The sequence below is a fragment of the Alligator sinensis genome, unplaced genomic scaffold (genome assembly GCF_000455745.1).
Source record: "Alligator sinensis unplaced genomic scaffold, ASM45574v1 scaffold421_1, whole genome shotgun sequence".
In the NCBI taxonomy this organism is placed as follows: Eukaryota; Metazoa; Chordata; order Crocodylia; family Alligatoridae; genus Alligator; species Alligator sinensis.
This window is the reverse complement of record NW_005841871.1, coordinates 632,102-657,635: the sequence shown is the minus strand read 5'-3', so window position 1 is coordinate 657,635 and position 25,534 is coordinate 632,102. Positions and strand designations below refer to the sequence as shown.

The window sequence follows — 25,534 nt, the reverse complement described above, 5'->3', positions numbered from 1 at the left end:
GGAAGGCGCGGGGATTACTACATGGCACTCTGCCTCTCCTAAATTTTATTTTAAATCTAACTTAAATTTACTTTTATATCTTTTGTGGAGGAGATGATATAGGAGGTTGTTATCACCAATTTATTTTAATAACTAGCTCTTGGGAAAAATCTTGGTAAGTCTTTCATAATGATGCAGTGATCTCTGCACCTTTAAGATATGAGCTGTTACCCATACTCCGTTACACTACATTTTTTTACTTCCTCCCTATATGGAGCAGGCAAAGCAACAATGTACACTTTCAAATCTAGCAGTTCCAGTTCCAGATGGATCATGCTCTACTACACAAATGACAGTAAGACTGAAGCAGCTGCACCCTCTGGTGGCTGCACGGTGTTTCTGAATGAGCAAGATGAAGGAAGCAATCTCAGCCTGCAATCTGGAGAGAGTATAGCAGTGACTCTCAACTATTTTAAATTCAAGGAATACCTCAAAAATGTCAATTTTTAGTTTCTACTCTTTTATTTGGCTACAGAAAAATAATACAGCAATTCTTCTGTTGCAAAGAGCTCAGAAAGATCACAATAAGACAGAATATTTTTAGCACTATGAATGCTATGGGAAAACACAGGGTTTATCTTGTGAATTATGTTCACAACCTAACATTACCATTGTATAGCACCCTGATGCACCCTTGAAAGGATCTCAAGGCACCGCAGTGTGATACAGCAGTCTGGCTGAGCATCACTGGATTATAGCATGCAGTAATTTATATACATTAAATGTCATATTACTTGTGAGGTCCCTTCCAGCCCTAATGCCTATGAAATCTATGATATATAGAAAATAAGATGCTTTTAATTGGTACCTAAAGTTATCTTCTTCAAGGGAGATTGTCAAAAGCCTTGTTCCCCTGGAGAAACATGTGTCCCTACATCAGTGGTTCTCAACATTTTTGGACTCAAGGCACCCCTCACTGGATTTGCAGCCCCTTCCATAACTTCTGTAAATTGAGTGGCACCCACTTTCAAAAATTATATATATTACACTTCTTACTTCTTTACAGAAGGGCCTCGCAGTGGGGATGGGGGATCATCTACACAGGGAAAAGTCTATGTGCATGCTTATCTGCTTACCTCCTCACAGATCATGGTACCCTCCAGAAGGTGGCACATAAGGGTGGCCTCAGCACCCTGGCTGATAATCACTGACTGGGACAGAGAAGCTTTCAGACAGTGTAGTGACTGGGATCATCCAAGTTAGTTAGGAAGACAGAGAGCTAACACGGGCAGCCAATAACTTCCACTGGAAATCATGTTGTGAAGCCAGATGCCATGTCTAATGAAAGCATAGTCTGCATTGTAAGGAAACTAAATTTGCCTCTACTGGAAAGCTTGAGGTTTGAAGCCAGAAGACATTGTTAGCATTATATTATCATTATCTTTCACCTAGCTATTTCTTTAATTTCCCTGCCATGTCCTTGAGTGCCTATGAATTTTCTGAGAAGCTCGAGAGTATGAACCCAATTGTAACTCTTGGCAGCCCTGAAACAAACTTCAAGAACAGCATTTAAAAGTGCAGCATTACCTCTTTTTATACTTGCAGTTCTAATCTTGCAAGTTTACATCAGCAGTACTCCCTTGACTATGGTTTATATCAGTTTAAATGAGGTCAGAATCAGGCCTCACCTGAATACTTTCATATCAGGCAGCACAGAGTGGAACTACTACAAATATTTTGCAGGGTTGATTTTCCTGTAGATTGGAGGGCTAATTAATTGTTTTTTTCTCTTTGGTCTTTATCATGCTACCTTTACTGAGCTTTGTTCTTATTTAAATATTTCTTCTTATAGTTTGGCAGGTGGTGAATTAATTCAGTGCCCCCTCACTAGTCTGTTGGCATGACCCTATATGAGTCAAGGACTGTCATTGTTGAATACTGTCTATAAAATAATGTCCTAGGCCATGGTTGGTGCTTTTATGCACTACTGTAAAACAAACAATAGATAATAAAAATAATAATTCTAGAACTGCTAGTCCAAAGGGTATAGGGAAAACAAACTAGAAAAAAAAGATTAGCCTATCACACCATTATGTTAAATTATTTGTATCCAAAACAGAAATTCCTCATGAAATCCGCACATCATGTTGCACATGTCACGACCCAGTGATTTTTTGTGCCTTGGCACTATGGAATTTCCTGGCCACATGAGAGCTCCTTTGCATGGCAGAGTGTCCTGCTGCAATTAAGAGCCTGCGTGCAGGAGGGTTCCCGCCAATTTGCAGTTTCCTTTGCAGGATGCATTTCTTCTTTGCAGTGCAGAAATGCACGGTGCAAAGAGTTCCCGCTATTTGGATGCAAATTTGTGCCCCGCTATTGGCCAGTGCTAAATTATTCACACGTGGCGGCTAGTAATTGGCTCGCTGGCCGTTTAAAATTCCGCGCAACTTCCGCCCAAGTCGAAGAGCTTTGAGCACGCTGCAGAGTGCCTCTGAAGTTATCTGACTTGCGGCTGGCGATCGATAGACCGATCACCCATCGATCTTTCTTTCCCTCGATCTTTCTTCCCGTCACCGAGCGCAACCCCGGTGTCCCCCTTCCCCCGCCGGCTTCGAACTGTGGACGGATTAACTGGCTTGGGCCCCGCCAGCTGGAGCAACTCGTGTGGTTGTTCCGACGACCGGACCACCTGCGTCGTGATTGCAAGCGGCGTGAGTAAAGTTTTTTGCAACCAATAAGTTGTGTCTGCCTCTCCATTCACCAGCCCGCCCTGACGTACGAGCGTAACTCGAGTCGGCCCTGGCCATCCGAGACAGCACACAGTTCTTATTTAACATGTATTCTATGGACTTCCCATTCAAACATACCACATACATTTTACACTGAAGCACTGCCTACTAAATATTTTTTAATATTATGAAAAAAAACCATGCAGAACAAATAGATTCCAATATTCTATATACCTAAAGACAAACAGCTATCTAATAAGCATGTCCTTCCATAGTTACACTTATATATGTAAATTATACGCTGTTACCAAATAAATTTCCCAGATTCAATAATTTGTGGCTCTGTGCTTCAAACCTCCTCTGCAGCTCAAAAACAAATATGAGCATCATTATTTCATTTCTCCATATAGGTGGAACTTATTTCCTGCCTTTCACTACCATCTGCTGGCATATATTTGAAGCGCACACTAAGACATAAAATAAATAAAGCCTCACTGTTTTACAGCAATTTTCATCATAACATCATTTTCTCTGTATGTGGAACAGTAGGTTTTAGGGTATTTACTGAATCTAATTTTCAGTAAAAAACCAAATTTTTGCATTACCTCTTTTCCTGCCGCCCATTCAGAGGCATTGCCCCATTGAACTTTTCTTGATGCCTACTAATCCTGGACAAAGATTACTAATACCAGTCTCAGTCTTGGCAAACAAGAAAGTAATACATTATCACTTGACCATCCTGGACATCCAGGAAGACAGGTGAGCTGGTGGTTAAAGCTTTGTTAAAAACGTGTGCATGCACTGATATTTCTTGTGACTACTACCTTTTATATGTAAATGCTAATACAGGCACTCCTCACTTAACGACCGAGTTCCGTTCCTGCGACTAGGTCATTAAGCGAATTGGTCGATAAGCGAGGAGCTGCCCTTGATACTGCGTGCCTTGGCTTGAGACGCCGCGCTGCCGTTTCCACAACCAAAGTTCTCGTACTTACGACCAGTTCTCGCTGGTCGTAAGTCCGCGCGGTCGTTAAACAGGTAGGTCGTTAAGTGAGGAGTACCTGTAAAGGACTCCTTTCCCTATTCATTCAATACTGAAATAAAATGGGGTAGCAGATTGCCATAATGGGTCAATTCTATTCCTTAATTACTAGGCCAATATGGAGTCAAAACACAAGCTATAAGAATGATGTTCTGCAGTAGCCCCATGGAGCAAGTTCTTTCCGACATTTTGGAGGGAAACAGATTTACTCTTCTCGGTGATTTCAACACAAGAGTCAGAAGGAACTGAAACCTCTGGAATGGAACAATCAGCAAGAAAGGAATAGGAAAGGTAAACACCAACAACATTCTCTTTTTGACCAAATGTGCAGAACATGTGTTGACAATCATAATGTCCATATCACCTGATCTATGCTTAGGAGTGATGATTGCTGGACCAATCACTGACACATCCACTTGCTTATCTTACCCAAACTGATGCCCAAACAATGGCAATGCCAATGGAAGATCAACAATGACAATGCCAATGGAAGATCAACATCAAAGGAATCAAGGACCCAATCCAGAAAGACCTCTTCCACCAATGCCTCAACAGAAAACTGGCAAATTCAAATTAACAATAATAGGAGAATGTCAGCAGCACTTGGGGGACTTCAAGTCCACTGTCATTAGCACCTGCAAAGAGACACTTTGATTCTCTACCAGGAAACATGAAGACTGGTTTAATGAGAATGACTGGAAGCATTGATCAACCACAAGTTCATGACTTTTTGTGCTTGGCAAAATTATATCAACTCCAAGCAAAAGAAATTGAATCTTCAACAAGCCAAGACAGAGGTTCAAAGAAGGACTTGCAATATGAAGAACAGGTAGTGGGAAGACAAAGTGAAGAAGATTTTACATCTTGATGACACCCATGATATGCACAGTTTTTTCAATACCATCAAAGTCATCTACTGCCCGAGCACTCAGGGACCAATACTCTTGAGACCCAAGGATGGAGGAGATCAAGGAAAGGGGAGCCATTAATGCCTGTTGGAGGAAGCATTTTGAAGACTTTCTCAATCGAGACACTGTTGTTGACAAGAGTATTCTCACTTCCATCCCACAATACCCAGTCAGAGACTCTCAGAATCCCTACAACCCTTGACAAGGTGAGGAAAGCAATCAAGCAGATGGACAACGGCAAGGCTTCTGGAACTGGTGGAATCCCCTGCCAAAATCTTCAAGCAGAGGGGACAGGAGCTCACAGCAGAGCTCCATGCCTACATCTTAAGTATTTGGAAGGATGAGGATATCCAAGATGACTTCAGGGAAGCCATGACTCAAGAAAGGAAACAAGTCCAACTGTGGAAATTAGAGGAAATTAGAGAGCCTTGCTATCCTCCACAGGGAAGATCATTGTGAGAATTCTCTTTAGTCACCTCCTTCCACTTGCTGAAGAGTTCTCCCTGCAATCTCAGTGTGGGTTTAGGGCATCAAGAGTCACAACAGATGATCTTCACAGCTTGCAAGCTGCAGGAAAAATGCCAACAACAAACTTCTCTATATGGCATTCTTTGACCTCACAAAAGCCTTCGACTGTCAACCAAGAAGCGCTGTGGAGGATCCTTCATGGGTTCCCACCAAAATTTGTCATTGTTCTTTTCCTGCTCCATGATGGTATGAGAGCACTGGTTCTCAGTAACAGATCTATCACAGATCTCTTTGAGGTTAAGCAAGGCTGCATGATTGCTATGACTCTCTTCTTGATATTCCTTACTGCAATGCTACATCTGGTCACCAACAAGCTTCCAGCCAGAGTGGAGCTAAACTACCAAATGGATGGTAAGCTGTTTAGTCTCAGCCAACTCTAAGCTAAAATGAAGACCACTCTGACCACTATCATTGAGCTCCAGTATGCTGATGATACTGCCATGAGGGCTCACTCAGAAGCAAGCCTTCAGGCAATCATCAGTCTTTACCGAGGCATACAAAAACAGGGATTGACACTTAAAATTCAGAAGACTAAGGTCCTTCACCAACAAGCTCTTAATGAGAAGTCTCCAGGTCTGGTAATTTAGATTCACGGTGAGACTCTAGAGAACACTCTGTATTTCCCAAACCTCAGAAGCCCTCTCTCACAGAAGGGTGACATTGACAAAGAAATCCAACATTGCTTCAAATGTGCAAGTGCAGCCTTTGGACACCTCAGGAAATGGGTGTTCAAATACTGCAACATCAGATCTGAAACAAAGCTCAAGATTTATCAAGCAGTTGTGATCCCAACCTTACCATATGGAACTGAGATGTGGACAATGTATAAGAAACACCTCAAATTGCTGGAGAAGTACCATCAACACCACCTGTGGAAGATCTTTCAAATCCAGTGGAAAGATAGATGTGCCAACATTAATATCCTCTTGCAAGCAAACACCATGAGCATTAAGATGATGATCATCTGACATCATCTTTGTTGGGTTGGCTATGCCATCTGGATGTTTGACTCCAGACTCCTGAAGCAAGTTCTATTTTCCCAGCTTAGCCAAGGCATACGCTGAAGAGGAGGGCAGGGAAAGCTCTTCAAGGACCTCCTAAAGACCAACTTGAAAAAATGCAACATCGACTTATGAGAGACTATTGGTCAGGACCGCCCCAAACAGAGGAAGAGTCTCTTGCAAGGATCTCAGTATTTTGAAATCTTATGACAACAACAGGAGTTGGACAAGTGGGAGTGACAGAAACAGTGCGTCATGGACCAAATTAAGAATCCAGTGTTACCCACCCCACATAGAAACACGTGCCCAAGTTGCAACAGAGTCTGTTGATCCCAGATTGGCCTCCTCAGCCATCTTTAGACTGACAGATAAGGCAATCATTGAAGACAACCATCCTTGACTATGAGGAATTGCTGAAGCAGAAGATATGTTAATATGGTGCTTTTTTATTGACTTACCCATTATCCAAACCATTCTGCCCAAGTTTCTTTCCTATGTCACCTACCATCACTCCAGGCATTGGCAACAATGTTTTTGTATCTCGAATCTGTGTGGAAATTAAATGAAACAACATTTTAGTCACTGGAAAAATTAAAATTCTCAGTGACTTCTTTCAAACAGTGAAAATATTTCTAATCTATACTGGGTAATTAGCATTTTTTAAAATATCCCATTATTTACCATATACGTACAGCAGGATGCGATCTTTATGATTCACCCTCATCCACAGCTGGGAACAAGTAACGAAAATAACTTGGATGTCTTTTAGTTTCTTGGATTATGTGCCTCTAATTACACTACCATGGCCCAAATGTGTACCTCTCTGAATGAACCCTCTAATTTACACACAAAAAAAATACCTCCATGTGATTAATTTGTTTCAGAAACTCCTTATGCCTCTCAGAACAAGCACTTTCACAGTTGTATTCCTAAAAATCTGAAAATATTTTGCAATGAAAACGTTCTGGTCTATGTGGACAATGGCTAAAAATCAATAAATCTGACTGTTTTCATATAGCTGTTAGTTTCCTATCTTTCCAAGGGATGTGAGACGCATTCCATCCAGTCAGCAACCAGTCAGTTTAAGAATGTGTCATTGAATCTGCAAGTTTTTTAATGGCAGTAGCTCTGGCCCTCTATGCTGAGCTCTGTGCATAGAACACTATTCTTTCAGATTAGCTTGTAACATAACGAGTAGAAGTACCCTACAGTCAGGCTTGAAATATTGGCTCGTATGCAGGAGGAAACTTCCCCAGAGGACTGGCCACAAGTTCTGCAGTCTATACTTCCATTAAAAAAATAAAGTGGGATAATCCTTAGTATTATGAAGATGACTTTCCAAATGAAAACTGCACATACATTAATGCACTTCTCCTAGCATCAGGTCCTTTATTTGCATTTATTTCATTTTTGTAAGCAACCTTCTTCCTTTATTGACAGGTATAATTCAGTAACCATTCATAAATCTTAATTTCTTAAAGTATGATGTTGAAGTTCTTTTTCACTTTGACACTTCCCTGACCATTGCCCCAAAAGGTCACAAACTGCTCTGGGGTGACCTAGTGAGAGTTGGGCTTAAAAGTAAGGCCTTATTTCTATCCCTAATAATGGCAATAGCAGAACTTCCACTGCCTTTGATGGTCCTGTATTATTAAGAGTAGAATCGGATTCAAAGGCTACTGAAGTCAGTGGTAGACTCTGCATTGACTTTAATGGACTACTTGCATACAAAGAAAAGCTAAGGAAAATAGAAAAATATCATGTGTTTTCTGGAAAGTTGTTGTAGTTACTCAAGAACCCCCCACTGATGTATCATTAATCCTTATTCTAGGCTTGTCTGTGCCTCCTTTGTCTGTTATGGTTATTTAGGGGCCAGAAGGCAGTACTGACTGTAGACCGCTATATAACATCCACAGAAAGTAAGAGATTGTAGATGGTGGATACTGTACCACAACATTTTCTGAAAATGTAACATGAACAACTGTGTGAACAACAGACTTTTTTGGTTCCAGTGACAAAATGAAAAACATCACAAGCCACAACAGCGAAACTGTCTGTCTCATTTGATCAACCGAAATGGAAAAATTTCACTTCTTCAGCAAAATAAACAGCCCCAAATATTCCATTTTGGGACAACCCAAAACAGTTTGCTGGTCAAAGCAAAATGTATTGTTTTCAGATCACTTCACTCTTCAGTTAAAAAAAAAAAAAAAAAAAAAAAAAAAAGACCAATTTTGAAATGAAATATGCCATCATATCAAATAAAAAAGTCAGGAGGATTTAGTTCCCTATTTTTCAGTTGAACTTTCTCTGCCTTTGCTTTGTATGCAAGCGGTCATCTCCAAAGCCCATTAAAGTCACCAAATTCAATCCAAATTTACAAACAGTTTTGGTTCCTTTTGAAAATGCTATTGTCAGCAATGCTGACAAAAATTTATCAAATATAGTCATGTCACTAATAGGTCTACCGATACTTCTGGTCTCCTATCAGGCGGTTTCCTGTCATCAAGCACTTAGGCTACACATGAAAGCATGGAAAGCACTGATGAATGTGCCTTTCATAACCCTCTCTGGGTGCATCTCCATGTGCAGAGACATGCATTTCAAGGGGCATACCCCTGCACATGCATTTCAGCATGTATTAAGTTGTCCCACGTAGGCTAAGGGAGGTTGGGGCTGGCCCCAGCAGCCTTACCTGGGGTCCTGTGGACCTCCTGAGGCATCATTGGTGCCAATCCAGATGCACAGAGTCTACAGCAGCCAGACCATGGCTCTGGATATCCAGGCTCCATTTCTGGTAGTGCATGCTGCTTCCACATGCATCATGCTGCATTTTGTGCTATTTTTTTTTGGTTAATACTGGGATGTCCTGGTATGTAATTCTGGTACTAGTGCAGCACATAGTTGCACATTTGCCATGTACAGTTTGCAGTGTCACAATCAGGTTTGAGGTGCTGCAAACCGCATGTGCGCACTTGTCTGGACATGCCCTCTGAGTACAAGTCTGTCACAGTACCAGCTATTGAGTCTGTTTCTTCAGCTCAGGGTTTAGACCAGGGGTGGGCAATTATTTTGGGCAGAGGGCCGCTTACTCAGTTTTGGCAAGCCATTGACAGCTGCATGGCAGTCAGCCCAGAGCAGATTAATACTAATTTTCTAAATTTTTTAGGGGTCCCGGGAGCCGGATAGAATGGCTTGGCAGGCTGCATCCGGTCCGCGGGCCACATTTTGCCCACCTCTGGTTTAGACTAGAATTGAAGTTGGATTCGTTGCAGAACTAGATGCATAACTCTGCTGCAAAGATGAGAGTTTAGAAACTTGTCAGAGGTATACAGAACTATAGCAAACAACAATTGTTACGTCTCAGCTCTGTGTTCTTGGGGCACAGGACGCAGCCTGTCTGACTCACAAACAGTTCCCCCCCCACCTAAACGAAACTGATTAAGATGCAGTGAGAGATGCACCTAAAACTCTCCAGATAAGGGTGACCAGAGTGAAACAACTGCCCTAGGTCTCATTTGCATCCGAGATGGAACCAGATGACCATTCATTTTCATGAGAGATAGAGAACAGAAAGCCTGAAGCAGAGACTGCAGTGAATTCTGGGACCACAATTCTCACAAACTACTTCAAGATCGTTTCAGGCTGGACATAAGGAAGAACTTCTTTACTGTCCGAGCCCCCAAGGTCTGGAACAGCCTGCCACCGGAGGTGGTTCAAGCGCCTTCATTGAACACCTTCAAGATGAAACTGGATGCTTATCTTGCTGGGATCCTATGACCCCAGCTGACTTCCTGCCCTTTGGGCAGGGGGCTGGACTCGATGATCTTCCGAGGTCCCTTCCAGCCCTGATGTCTATGAAATACAAGGGAGGCTAGAAATCAAATGGTTGCTAAAATCCAGGCTTGTTAAGCTACCCTGGAAGTAGCAACACATGAAGCAACCTATATTCATTGTCATTTTTCATGAAAGTCCAGAATGCTTTGGATAAGCTAAAGGACTTATGGTATTTGGCCTTGATCCAAAACTCTTTGAAGTCAATGGGAGTCTTTCTATTGAAAATCAGGAGGACAGTCCGACCACTTTTGAAAATCCCACTTTGTGAACACTTGTTCTAATCTCTCAGGCTTGCACTTGTTTGAGTTCGTCCCCCCACCCTTTAAGTTTACATCTATGTATTAAATTTAAAGGAAGAATCCATTCCTCCCTCTTCCCCCAGTAGACATGTTTCATGCTAGAGGGATGCCCGTCTAGGGGGACAGTAGAAAGTCAGCACTCACAAATTCTTCACTTCAGAGCTTCCACAACAACTGGACAAGACTACAAGAAAGCCCTAACCTTTATGGCTACAGCTGCCAGGCTCTGGAATGGGCTCCCAAGGGAGGTGGTGCTTTCCCTTACCTTGAGGGTCTTCAAGAGGAGGTTGGATAGATATCTGGCTGCGGTATTATGATCCCAGCACTTGTTCCTGCCCAGGGCAGGGGGTTGGAAATGCTGATTTGTTCAGGTCCCTTCCGACCCTAAAAGGTATGAGACTATGCAAGGGGCTTGGGAATATGGTTATGGTTGAAGAAGAGCTTTGATTGACTTTATTTGTGCTTTGCAAGAAGGGCTACAAATACCTCTGCAAATATATTTATATATTCATGGAAATACCCATAGATATGCACAATTGCATGTGCATGTTGGAACTACTCAGCTGCCATATTGAAAACCTTGCGAGTTCAGGAGTCACCAAATGTAGGGAGTAGAAATGATACCAAATCCCTTAGTTAACCAATCATGCTGTGAGAATTGTGAAGTACAAAATAGGGAATAACAACGGGGACAGCTGTCTCCAAGAATATGAAAGCAAGTTAAGAGGACGAAATGTTTGTATAATGCACTCATCAAATTGTACAGGCTGATTGACCCAGTTTGACTCAGACGTGCCCTTATGAACTGAATGCTGACCCATGAGGGCGTCAGCTGGACACCCAGCCGGATTCAGAGGGATTCTGTTCACCTGTGTGCTTGTGTCTGACTGCAGTTTATTGTTGCTCTGATGAACTGATTCTTGGCATATGAGGGTGTCAGCCTGTCCATGCTGATCAACCCGGCCGGGTCAGGCATGTCACGTTAATTTGTGTGTGTTTGTGTGTATGACTGATTTGGTGAATAGAGGAACCCAGCCCCATTGAAACTGAGTCCTACAAGATAGCTCCTTTTAGGGTGAGGACTTGCAGAAGAAAGATATACAGCTCCGTATAGAAACACAAGTAACACAAGCAGCACATTGACAGAATTACCAAGACCCTAGAAACATATCCCTAATAAATGAGCACACCCCAAAGTAATGGGCAAATCTGGTAACACTATATGGGAGAACTTTTGAGCCTAGCTGATTGGAGAGGTGGCATTTTCTGGAGCAGAAGCAAGTCTAGAGCAAAACAGTTGAGTGGCTTGTCCTTCGTTTGGCAACCTTCTGCAAATTAAATATGTTGTAAATCACCCAGATGTAAATGATCTTGGTTCTACTGTATTAGCTCTGGAAATTCTATTCAGTCCTATGTCATCTAAGATGATGATCAGCCCACAAACTGGAGTTTCAGAAGTTTGTGGTTGTGACCACAGATTGTATGTTTCTGTGCATTAGCAACAGTACATCAGAGCCTAGTAATATATCACAGCTGTAAAAAGTGTCTGTCTGAATTTCATTGACACACAAACTGCCCTTTGAAATGCCACAACTCTCTCATATCCTGGGTATATAAATTCCATTCTATTTTGTTCACCCATACATGATGCTCAAAAAGAAACAGTAAAATAAATCTGTACCTACTTCACTGAACCCAGACCAGTTGAAATATGATGCTGAAATTAAATGTCTCATTTTTGGCTACATTTGGAGTTCCACTAAAGTCAGTGTAGAGAGGATGTGGATCTGAAGATGAGTCAGATTAGAAACATAATACCTTACCAATGTCACGGAAAGCAATGGGAATATGTTTCCATTGATGTCAAATGGATTGGACCAGTTTCACATGCATTATAGCCAAGATAAATCCACATATACTGTCACAATGTAGTATTTGTTATATATTACTTATTGCAATAATATCTGTTATGGGTTGGCGCTTTTAAAATACTGAAAATAATTCTTCCCTCTGGGGAATTTGCAAGCTAATGTATTTCACACATTGCATATCTATTTCAAATTGCATCTATAATATTATAATAAGGGAGATTTGGATCATTTCTTGCTGCTATAAAATGGAATGTATTCTTGTCTCAAAAATATAGCAATTATTTAAATTCAGAAAGTTTGCTAACTGCATGAGTGTTAAAGCCTTCATTTAATTAGAAAACCGGATGCAACTTGGTGTGTTAAAGAAGCATATATTTCCCACCTGTACAACAAAAGTATGCAATCCATGGCATTTTCCATCAGAAGTATAGAGCTGGGCATACACAACTGCATGAGTAGCATTTTTTCCCATGTTACCAATCCAAAACTTGGCAGCTTCAAAATCTGGAGTGTTGATGACAAATTCCTATGGGGGCCAAAAAGAAGAATGCCATATGAATCATACACGCCAATGAATAGTCATCTTTTATTAATTTGTATTCACTGTAAAAGTAACATTTTGAAAAGACCTGTTGTTGCCTGTATCTCAGCTCAACATCTTCACAACAATAAAAATGTAATCATTTCTGAATATTCTAAACTTATTTTAGAAGATGCATATCTAGAGATATATAGGATAGATAAAGGACAGACAAAAATGTGATTCTCAATTTCAGACCTCAAATTTAACCAATGAAAGTTGGGGAAGAAGTGACTTGGAGATTCTAAAGTCTTGATTTGCAGGAAATGGCTTCTATTTTTATTAAAACAAAAGGTGTTTGAGCCCCGAACTTTTGGATGCTATTAGCAATGTAGACATTTAAGCCCCCTTTCCTGCAATATAATCTGCCCACTCGAACATTCATATTTACCGCTATGGAGCTTGGTATGGTAAGACAGGTTGTGCCTTCATTGAGTTTACTCAAAGACAGGTACCTGATGTCTGCATTTTGCCTAACTGACCTAAACCGAAAAATGTCTTGTTTTATTCTACTTACAGAAAAATGAAGACCTGTTGGGGAGACTGGAATTTTGGCCTACAAAGTAGGATACTTAAGCATTCTTAAATTTGAATTCTATGAGTCCATACTTCTATTCTTTTAAATCCACTTTATGATATGTAGAAAAGAGGGGGCCTGTTTGTGATTTTACAATTTGCTTGGCAACAAGAAGTAACTAACAAACAGTTTGGAATATTATGCTAACATCTCCCATTTTTGATACTGGAGTATTAACTGTGTTTCAACAAAAGATATAAGAGTAAGGTAGCCAAAGTGAGTAGTCTATATATTTTGGACGCCAAATAATATCTAAAATATTGTAAGAAATGTACCACGAATCCAGGCTATAGTGATAGGAAAAAAGAACTTGTCTTGGATGCATCACTCTTATCTTAATGTCCCTAATCACTTACATGAAAATAGTTGCTACCTAACGACCTAACAGAACTGTTAAGTTGACAATTAACTTTTCCCATGCTCATTGATTCTACAAGGGACTATAAATGCAATCTGTCGGGCAGCGCTGTACTGCTATCTAGTGTGTCCACAGGTCGCAGATTGTGGAATCATAGAATCATAAAAAATGAGGGTTGGAAGGGACGACAGGAAGTCATCTAGTCCAACCCCCTGCTCAAAGCAGGACCATCCCCAACTAGATCATCCCACACAAAGCTTTGTCTAGCCAGGTCTTGAAAACTTCCAAGGATGGAGATTCCATCCCCCCTCTGGGTAATCTGTTCCACTGTTTTACTACCCTTCTAGTGAGAAAGTTATGCCTAACAGCTAACCTAAAGTTCCCTTGCTGCAACTTGAGATTGTTGGTCCTTGTTCTATCATCTGCTACCACTGACAACAGTCTAGTTCCATCCTCTTTGGAACCCCTGTCCAGGTAGTTGATGGCTGCTATTAAATCCTCTCTCTCTCTTCTCTAGACTAAATAAGCCCAGTTCCCTCAGCTTCTCCTCATAAGTCATATGCCCCAGCCCCCTCACCATTTTTGTTGCCCTCTGCTGGACTCGCTCCAATTTGTCCACATCCTTTCTGTAGCGGGGTGCCCAAAATGAACATAGTACTCCAGATGTGGCCTCACCAGTACTGAATAGAGGAGAATAATCACTTCCCTTGATCTACTGGCAACACACCTACCAATGCAGCCCAGTATGCCGTTGGCATTCTTGACAACAAGGGCACACCGCTAGTTCATATTCAGCCTGTTGTCCACTGTAACCCACAGGTCCTTTTCTGCAGAGCTGCTGCCCAGCCAGTCAGCCCCCAGCCTGCACTGGTGCATGGGATTGTTCCGCCCTAAGTGCAGGACTTTGCACTTGTCCTTGTTGAACCTCATGAGATTCCTTTTGGCCCAATTCTCCACTTTGCCTAGGTCACTCTGAATCCTAGACCTACCCTCCAGCATATCTACTACTCCCCCAGCTTGGTGTAATCTTCAGACTTCCTGAGGGTGCACTCTATGCCATCTTCCAGGTTGTCGATGAAGACATTGAACAAAACCAGCCCCAGGACTGACCCCTGGGGCACTGCACTTGATACCAGAGCTGCCAGCTAGACATGGAGTCATTGATGGCTACTCTTTGAGCCCGATGCTCTAGCCAGTTTTCTATCCACCTTACAGTCGATTCATCCAACCCACACTTCCTTAGCTTGCCTGTGAGAATTTTATGGGAGACTGAATCGAAAGTCTTGCTAAAATTAAGGTACACCAGATCCACCGGTCTCTCCACATCCACAGAGCCAGTCCTCTCTCATAGAAGGCAATCAGTTTGGTCAGGGACGACTTGCCCTTGGTGAATCAATGCTGACTGTTCCTAATTACACTTTTGTCTACCAAGTGCTTAGAAATGGATTCCTTAAGGACCTGCTCCATGATTTTTCCAGGGACTGAGGTGAAGCTGACTGGTCTGTAGTTCCCTGAATCCTCCTTCTTCCCTTTCTTAAATATGGGCACTATGTTTGCCCTTTTCCAATCACCCGGGACCTCTCCTGACCTTTTCCAATCATCTGCTACTGTCATCCATGCATATGTCCTGATTCTTGATGGCACTGATGAAACCAAAGAGAAATTCTATGCCAACCTTGACCAAGTCCTTTCTGATGTTCCGAAGGGAGACAGACATTATTCTGAGTGATCTCAATTGCGGAGCTGAATGGGACTCTAACCTCTGGAATGGAACCATCAGCAGGGAAGGAGTAGCAAAGGTCAACTCCAACAGCACTCTCCTGTTAACTAAATGCGTAGAACATGGACTCACCATCACCGACACTGTTCCACCAGAAAAAAAGGCACAAAACATCACAGTAACACCCCACAACCTAAGTATTGGCACCTGATTGACTATATAACTGTCCATGCCTATGACCACAAAGATGTCTACATCAGTGTTTCTCAACCAGTGGGACGTCTCCCACTAGTGGGATGTGAAGGTCGTGTAGGACTCAAAGGTCATGTAGGTGGGACTTCAACTCATTGCCCGATTGAAAAAAATCAGTTGTTTGCACTTCAAATAAATGAATCAACAGATACCTCAAACAGTGCAGTTTTGTAGGGATTTGCTTTTATCATGGTGGGACCAGAGTTTTTTGATGAAATGGTTAATGGGACATAAGGTGCAAAAGGTTGCAAACTGCTGGTCTACATCACCTGAGCTATGCTAGGAGCTGATGACTGCTGGACTGATCATCAACAAATCCATTCAGTTATGTCACTCAAACTGGCTCCCAAATGATGGCTGCAGCAAAAACAATGCTGACGGAAGATCAACGTTGAATGACTCAAAGACTCAAGCAAGCAAGACCTCTGTCACCAGTGCCTAAGTGAAAAACTGGTGGATTCCTATGAATGAAAATAGAAGAATGCCAGCAGCATGTGGGGTGCCCCCAAAGCCACTGTCATTAGCACCTGTAAAGATAAACTTGGATTCTCTACCAGGAAACATGAAGTCTGGTTTGATGAGAACAACTGGAATATCCAAACGTTGATCAATGACAAGCGCAAGGCCTTTTCTGCCTGGCCAAATGATATCAACTCCAAGCAAAAGAAAATGAATCTCCAACAAGCCAAGGCAAAAGTCCAAAGAAGGACTTGCAATATGAAGAAGAGGTGGTGGAAAGATAAGGTGAAGGAGATTCTATATCTTGCTAACATCCATGATATGTGGTGGCTGTAAAGAAACCACAAAGCCAGAGATGGCAATCAAAGATGAGTTTATGCATTCCTTTATTTCAAATTAAGGTCAACACTATAATATCTAAATATGATGTGGACAATCTTCACCTGGGTCGACATGTAGATATGGCTGCAGAGAATAGTACTGGTTTAATCCTCCAAGGCCTGTCTACTATTCCTTTTTAGTACGTGTTGTGACTGTTACCTTTTCCCTCCTAATGTCCAAACCCCTCAACCCAGAAAAAAAACCTGAATAGACTGGAAGCATCTACAGTTGGGTCATTCATTGACAACTTCATCACACCCTTGCTTGTGTTTGCCTTCATCAGTGTTTAAATTCATGCTCGATTGGATAATGCCCATTGTGGAAAACCTACATTCTGCTGCCGTACTAGAAGATAATAACAAGAAAACTAGTTGCGCAAAGCAAGACATCCTTAAAACAGGTGAGCTGGTGGTTAAAGCTTTGTTAAAAACTTGTGTGCGTGCTAATATTTCTTGTGAACTTACTAGCTTTTATATGTAAATGCTAATAATGATTCCTTTCTTTATTCATTCAATATGGAAATAAAATGGGGTAGCAGATTGCCATAATGGGTCAATTCTATTCTTTAATTACTAGGCCACTATGGAGTCAAAACACTGAAAACCACACGAATGTTTTGCAGTAGCCTGGTGAATCTGACATCCATGTGCTCACAGAAGCTGTAATGTAACGTAAACCTTTTTACTGAGGCGTACAAGAAAATGTGATTGACACTTAACTTTCATAAGACTAAGGTCTTCCATCAACAAGTTCCTAGTGAACATTTACAAGGTGAGTGCTGAGGGTTTGGAACAGACTCCCCGCAGAGGTGGTACAGACATCTACCCTGGCGATCTTCAAAAAATGTCTTGACGCCCATATTGCTGGGGTCATCTGATCCCAGCAGTCTTTCCTGCCCAAGTGCAGGGGGAGATGAACCCGATGATCTGTAAGGTCCCTTCCAGCCCCTAACAACTATGAAACTATAAAACAGTCCCCACCTCTGGTAATCCAGGTCCACAATTCTGGAGACTCTGGAGAGCGCTTAGTATTTCCCAGACCCTGGAAGCCATCTCTCACAGAAGGCTGACATAGATGAAGAAATCCAACATTGCCTCAAATGCGCAAGTGCAACCTTTGGACGCCTCAACAAATGGGTGTATGAAGATTGCAACATCAGATACGAAACCAAGCTCATGGTTTATCAAGCAGTCATGATCCCCACCGGGCTGTAAGGAGCTGAGACACACAAACATACAGAAGACACCTCAAGTTGCTGGTGAAGTGCCATCAATGCTGCCTGAGGAAGATCCTCCAAATCCAGTGGAAGACAGACGCACCAATGTTAGTGTTCTCCTGCAAGCAAACATCATGAGTACTGAGGCGATGATCATCCAACATCAACTTTGTTGGGCAAGCCATGTCATCCAGATGTCCAACTCCAGACTCCTGAAGCAAGTTTTATTCTCCCAGGTCAATCAAGGCGTATGCTCAAGAGGATGGCAGAGAAAGCGTTTCAGGAATGTCCCCAAAGCCAATTTAAAAAAAAAATGCAACATCGATGTCAGCTTGTGGGAGACTATCACCCAGGACCACCCCATATGGAGGAAGAATCAGCTGCAGAGATCTCAGTGCTTTGAAACCTTATGACAACGAGGAGATGGAAAAGGGAAGCGGCTAAAACAGTGTGCCCTGGACCAAATCAAGAATCCAGCGCCACCCACCTGACAGAAACAAATGTCTAAACTGCAGTAGAGTCTGTCAATCACAAATAGGCCACATCAGCCATCTTCAGACACACAGATAAGGCAATCATGGAAGACAATAATCCTAAACTGTGATGGATTGCTAAAGAAGAAGAAAAGATAAGTGAAATGTATTATTTTTAAGTAAATTGACCTACTGAACGGAGCACTAGGTTGGAATAAACAGCACAAGGCTGGATTTTATTCTTGGCAATGCTGCTAACCTACATGATGACCTTTTCTATGATTCTATGACCCTGGACAAGTTACATGATGTTTCTATTCCTCAGTTACTCCATCTGTAAAGTGGAGGGCTGACACTCCTTTATGAGATACACTGACAGAAAGCACTTTACAAGAGCTCGGTATTGTTATACAAATAGAGATGACAGATCAAAAAGGTTACAACTCTGACCCTTCTTTAAGGAATATAACAAAAAAAGAAAGATATTAGACTTATTCTATTTCATATCCACAAAATGTTCAATAGCAAGTTTTATCAGGGAAGAGAAATGAATAGACTGAAGAAAATGCAAGACAAATGACCAGTTAAGTGAAGCAGGCTATGCATATAAACCTTTACTAAGCAGGACCTTTGCTTACAAATATTTACATATACAAATGAATACTTCACATCTCTATGCTCAAGCTTCCCTTTCTGTTTACCTCTTCTATAAAGTGCTTTGAGACCTAACCTGCTGATTAGACTGGTAAAAAATTTGTGACACATTTTTCTGTTGGAAAACACCAATTCCATGGACTTAAAATGTTCTGGTGAAGCATGCTGATTCAAACTTTTGACAGTAGGCAGGCAGACAAGCTAAATGGCAGGCTAATCAACCTGATTTCCTAACAACCCAGGTTTCATGAGTTTGGTGGTCTGATTAGCAGGAAACATACCTGTGAGATATTCTGATTGAGGGAAATTCCAGGCTGCACTCAGCTAGGTGTTAATTAGCATTATTATAAAACTTAGAATAAATTTGTTCCAATATTTTTATAAAATAATTCATACAGTAACGTATTAAGAGCTAATTATGGCTGCAGACTACAGACTGACCTGAGTACTGGGGTCATATCGGGCAGTTGTCCGGATAGCCTTTGTATTGGTTCCATGGCTAAGTTCAGTCAGAGCAAAACATCCAAAAATCTGAACAGAAGCAAAGCAAATCAAGATGAGCGTAACAACTTGAATAGCATTACAGTGGCCGCATCTACACGAGATGCTGACTGCTTAGCAGTCCATGACTACAGAACAGTAGCGTCATGTGACAGGAAACGTGATACAATGCTACTGCACAGTAGGCGTGAGCTACTGTGCAGACAGCATCACAAAAAAAGCTGTTCCCAGGCGCTACTACCCAGTAAATCTGGTTAGTGTACAGTCATTTAGTACCAAATGCCTGCACAGTAATGACTGCGCAGTCAGCATCTCATGTAGATGTGGCCAGTATTATACATTATGGCTATAAAAATGAGACTAAATGAAAATCCAGGTGCTTAAGAGGGGGTTACAGTTCCAGGCATTAAGCTGAATTCATCACTGGTGTAAATAAGCATAAATTCTGCACCAAGGGGGCAGGGCCTTTCTGTTGCTTCATTCTCCTGGTATGTTTTGGAAGCCTTTAGAAAAGGGATAGGCAATTATCTGCGATGGAGGTCCACTTAATGAGTTTTGATGAGCTGCTGAGGGCCAGGGGAGAGGGGTGCAGCGGGACATTCCAACTGATCCTATCCAGTTCGTTGGCCACCGCAGGGAGCCTGAGGAAGGAGGACTGCATCCTGTGCCACACCACTCTGCCATAGCCAGGGCTGGGCAGGGCAGTATGCAGACTCCTCCACCCTCCCCACATACATCTTCCCCGCTGCTGAGTTTCATGTTGGCACTGTGCAGTGCTGGTACCGTGGCTGCCAACAGATGGGCCTGCAGGGGATGGGGAGTGATGCAGTGTACTGAGTAGCCACCCTGTCCACCCAATGCAATGAGCTGCTGCACCACACTGGGAAAGTCAGGAGTAGCTGTCCCAGGCTGAACCCCCTCCATGGCCAGCATGAACTGACTTCCTAGCAGTGCTGTGGGGACAGTAGCTCACCACGGTGGGCGGGTAGGCGAGACAGCTACGTGGTGCACTGCACTGCACTCCATTCCATGTGGGCCCAACACCCACAGTGCCAACAGGAAACCAGGTGTGGGGTGAGGTTGCGAATCCTGCACGCTTTGTGGCCCAGCCTGGCCTAGCTGCAGCACAGCACAGTAGTGCGGGGCACAGCTATCCCTCCTCAGCCTCTCAATGGCAGCTGGCAAACCAGAAATGACCAATTAGTAGGCTGGATATGGCCCACAGGCTGTATTTTGCCCACTCCTGATTTATGGAGATTCTGACTTATAGTAAAAGTATGGGTCATTAAATGCCATCCATTGTATAAGCAGGGATGATTCTTTGGGCATAGGGAACTGTTGCCTAAGAGGATAGCTGATTTTTTCTATACAGGGAAACCTTTAGAACAGAAAAGTTTAGGAAGAAAGATAATGCAAGTCTATGTTCTATTTAAAAGTAACTAATAACCCAAGCCCATGGAAAGAGATAAATATGGACTCACTCTAGAATGTATAAATTATTTTCATAGCATTGTGTGGGAATTCCACCTGATTGAAGCTCTAATGAAGTCAGTGGATTGCATTTCCTCAATCTAGGGCTAAATTTAACCAGAAACAAACATTTTAAAAAAGTAAAAAAATAAAAGCTTAAATTAGACTGAAATGGAAGATAAAATTACTATAACAGATGCAGAACTTAAGGCTTTTCCTGATGCTGAGGCTACTGATAACTTTACTCTGGGTTGCGGAGGGCAGCACAGCAGGAAGTCTGAGACCAGAGTGGGCAGCCTGCCCCGAACCTGCCCCGCACACAGATCTGGGGACACAGGTCCCCCATACCCTCCCAGGAGTGTGTGTGGTAGAGGAGAGCTGCCCCCACTTCCCACCAGTGGCGACATGTAGGGGGTGCACAGGGATGTTAGTGCACCCCCTGACAGCAAGCGCTCCCCGCTTAGGTGATGGGCAGGGGGGGCAGACAGGAGTGCCAGTGCCCCCCACTGCAAATACAGGTCACAGAGTGGAGGCGCCAGGAGAAGTGTTGCTGATAATTCCGGGAGTGCCGCTCGTGCTTCCTGGTTGGCGTGATCAGCCGCGGGGGATCCCTCCCCAGTCAGTGAGATTGGCCATGGGGGTCTCCCTCCCCCGACTCAAGAGGCTCCAGTTGCCCGTGCTTTCCGCATAAGCTGCCCACAGCCCCGTCCGGCTCCCTGCCAGGGTCCTGCAACCACGCATTGTAGCCCCGGGCCCCAATCCCCACACACCACCTGGCTAGGCTGTACCCTCAACCCCAGCCCTGCCCAACTCCCTCCCTCCCTCTGGCAGCCTCAATCCCCACCCCCCTCCACCACTTGTCTATGGGAGCTGCTCTCCAGGCTGCCTGGGGCCATGTGTGTACACATGTACGTGACATCCCCTGCCTGAGCCCTCCTTCCACTCCCTCCCAGCCTTTTTGCAGGCTAGAACTCTGCTTATGCAAGTATTTATGCAATTAGTACCTGCAGCAAGTACTTATGCATTTAGTACTTGCTTATGTAAATATGAAATGATTTTGCAGTAACTGTGCAGTACCATCCCTGCACATCTTTTTTTCCAATGCTACCACACAGTAGCTGGTTACTACTGCAGCGTAGTGTTGAGTCATGATTAGTGCCCAGCAATGCTGCTGCACGGTAGCAATGAACTACGCAGTAGGGTCTCGCGTAGATGCACCCACTGTGTTGTTTCTGGATTACAATGGAATAGATAATTCACTTTAAAGGGCTGACTGAGGAGCAGAGCCTGTCCAGCTCATGAAAGAAAGTAAATAGGTAAAAAAGCTTTTTCTTAAGATCCATTTAGGGACAATGCCCAACCCTTAGGATAGTTCTACAGCACTCCCCAGTGCTCTTACAAATGAGATAGCAAAACCCACTGAAGACACCTCCTGCTGCAACTCGCAAGTAGGCCAGAAGTAGAGATCTCAAGAGCAGGGACAGGTAGTACCCCCAGAGTTGCTTCACCACTTCTTTTCTGGGTTTGGCATGCATGAGTGGGGCTAGATGGTTGAAGCATGTTTAAAAGTGGTGCTCACTAAGCATTCTGTGGAAGCAGCATAGACATACCCTTCCTGGCTCCAGCCCCTCATGGGGGGGAACACTAAAACCAGTTTCAGTAGAATGAGTCAGAAAGAGTACCACCAACTCTGGGGGACATAAATGGTAGTATAAACCTGGTCTTAACCAAAACTTCTTCAAAAGCTATGCCAGCTAGGAGCATTAAGGGGAAAAAAATCATACCTTGTAGGCAGGATAGTTATAATGGAAAAAACCCCAACACATGGTTTAGATCGTCCAACATGTGGCCCGCGGGCCGCCATGCGGCCCTCCAAGCTGTTTTCTGAGGCCCTAGGTGCTGTGACGGGAAACGAAAGTAAACACCGTACTTTCGCTTCGGCCTGCAAGTTCATTGGTGTCAAAGGTCACATCGGGGGGGGGGGGGATGTGATACCGCTTCCTGTGAGATCTTTGAATATGGCTCGCCAGCCCACTGGGTGATAAAAAGTTCATGATCTGGCCCCACATTCAAAAAGATTGGACACCCCTGGTTTAGATAAACTACATGAGCAAAAGCTATGCTGTTTTTGGCATTTAATTAATATTGTTCATGGAGGAGGTATGGCTGTGCCTGAAAGAAAAATCCTTCTATCGTGATATGCTCCATCTCCAGAAGGGGGCTCTGCTGGCTTAACCATAGTGACAAGTTCAAGTGTGGAGAAATCCTGAGAGACCCTGAGTGAACTCTGTTCTATTCCTGAAACTTAAGAGGAAAGCTTAACTTCCAGGAAAGATAAAAACTTAACTTGTAGGGAAGCATATAATTAGATAGGAAGAAAAATATAGACTGGTTGTTTGCTGTTCTAAAACCCCTTTTTGTCCCATCCTTTATTCCAGGGCTGTCCAGCCTCTGAGCGGCTGGGGGCTGCACCACCCTGTAGTTGCTTCCCCTGTGGGCTACATTACTCCATCACTGTCTTTGCCATGGGCTGCAGAAAGCAGAAGCTGGAGGAAGGGGATTAGGGGAAAACTGAGACCCTGGCTGGAAGATGGCAATGGCAGCAGAAGCAGGCAATGGAGGCAGTGATGGCTGGGGGAGCAGCACCCAGACTCATGGGGAAAAGTGTGGGAACCTGAGGAAGTAAAAGCAGCAGGAGCCCGTAGACTGTAAGTTAACCACTCACAGCCCACAAGCTGCCAGTTGGATACCTCTGCTTTGTCCCAATGGCTAAATAAAAATATTTTGATTTAAGAAGGTTAATATTGGTTAACTGGTTAATATTGTGGGGTCTCAGGTTCCCCATGAGTAGAGACCTAATGAAATTGCAATTTTAGGTTTTTCGCAGAAAATGCTAAATCATACATTTTTTCCATGAAAAACAGTGGGCTTCATGATTTTCATAGATTTCATAGACATTAGGGCTGGAAGGTACCTCGTTAGATCATTGGGTCCAGCCCCCTGCCCAAGGGGCAGGAAGTCAGCAGGGGTCAAATAATCCCAGCAAGACAGGCATCCAAGTGTTTCTTAAGAGTGCCCAGAGTAGATGCTTGCACCACTTCTGGGGGGGTTTGTTCCAGGCCTCGGGGGCTCAGACAGTAAAGTGTTTCCTTATGTCCAGCCTAAAATGGTCTTGCAGGAGTTTGTGACAGTTAAGACCTTGTCATCCCTTGGGGTGGTCTGGTGAACAGGCGTTTCCCCAGATCCTTATGCGCACCCATTACGTACTTATAGGCTGCCACCAAGTCACCTCTGAGCCGGTGCTTCTCCAGACTGAAGAGTCCCATAGCTTGCAGCATCTCTTCATAAGGCCTGTTCTCTTGCCCTGTGATCATGTGCATGGCTCTCCTCTGGACCCTTTCAAGCTTCTCCACATCTGTCCTGAATTGTGGAGCCCAGAATTGGATGCAATACTCCAGCTGCAGCCTCACCAAGGAGGATGACATCCTGGGTCTGCAGGTCTCTACTCTGGACCCTTCCAAGCTTCTCCACATCTGTCCTGAATTGTGGAGCCCAGAATTGGATGCAATACTCCAGCTGCAGCCTCACCAAGGAGGATGACATCCTGGGTCTTACTCAAGATGTATCGGTAGATGCAAGCCAGAGTTTTGTTCACTTTGCCAGCTACGGCATCACATTGGTGGCTCATACTCATCTTGTGGTCAATCATGACCCCCAAGTCTCTTCCAGTTATGGTGCTATCGAGTGTAGCATTGCCAAGCCTATAAGTGTGAAGTGGGTCCCCCCCTTTCCCCTGCCACAGCCGCCCAGGACGCAGGCTCTGGACAAGCCTCCGCTGCTGGCCACAGAGCCCAGGCTGCTCGCAGCAAGTGGCAGGGGGGCTGCAAGCAGGTGCATCCAGGTTCATGGAGCCCCGGACCACCTCACTGCTGCTGGCAGGTACACTTGCACCTGAGGGTAGATGGCAGGGAAGGGGCCAGGACCAGGGCTGCGCTGCCCCCGGCCCCTTCCCTGCTGTCTGCCCTGAGATGCATGTACAGTTTAATTGAATGCTTAGATTGGAGATAGCCCAAGATGGCAGAATTAATGCATGGATTAATGGCTTTCCCCAGGCTTAATCAGAGTAATTAAGCTGTGATTTCAGCCAATCTGTGGGGAGGGTCAGGACTGCCTTGGTCTATCAGAGACATGAGGACCCTGCTGCAATCAGCCCACAAAAATGGTGGCTGGCCCAATAATCTCCCCATGAAATCAGCTGCTTGCCTTCTCAAACTGGGCAGACCCCTACCCATGAAAAAATGTCAGTGCCCAAGATTCAGACTTAGTTTAAAATTGAGAATTTTTCTGGCATAGTTCTGTTAGTTAGGAATGTAAAAAGAAAAAGAAACAACACCAAATACATGTCTCTAACAGCTATGCTGTCAGAAATCCTATTACCGATGCTTTTATTGGAACAAATGCCTTTTTGCTAATATAGCTTATTTTGTTCAGGGAGGTGGTTTATGTTACACTAACAAAAGAACTCTTTCTTATAAGCTGCATCCCTACTGACAGTGTGGTTTGCTGTGGTTGTACTGGCAAACTAAACTGTAGACAGGGACCCAGCCAAACCTGCAAAGATACCAACTTCTTATTATATTCAAGATGGTGTAGCCAAATCCAGGTCTAAGAGTGGAAGAACAGCAACATTTTTCTACAA

At 43.5% G+C, this 25,534-nt stretch overlaps 1 protein-coding gene across 5 annotated transcripts in view; it reads right to left on the bottom strand.

The window, feature by feature from the left end:
- ACOX3 (acyl-CoA oxidase 3, pristanoyl) overlaps positions 1-25,534 on the bottom strand; it is a 79,261-nt gene that overhangs the window by 39,810 nt on the left and 13,917 nt on the right. For all 5 annotated transcript variants that reach the window (XM_006017011.3, XM_025195192.1, XM_025195195.1 and 2 more), the window contains exons 5-7: positions 19,306-19,395; positions 12,577-12,720; positions 6,646-6,734 (exon numbers count right to left, since the gene is read on the bottom strand). In XM_006017011.3, coding sequence (XP_006017073.1) covers positions 6,646-6,734; positions 12,577-12,720; positions 19,306-19,395 — 323 coding nt within the window. The remainder of the gene's footprint in view (positions 1-6,645; positions 6,735-12,576; positions 12,721-19,305; positions 19,396-25,534) is intronic.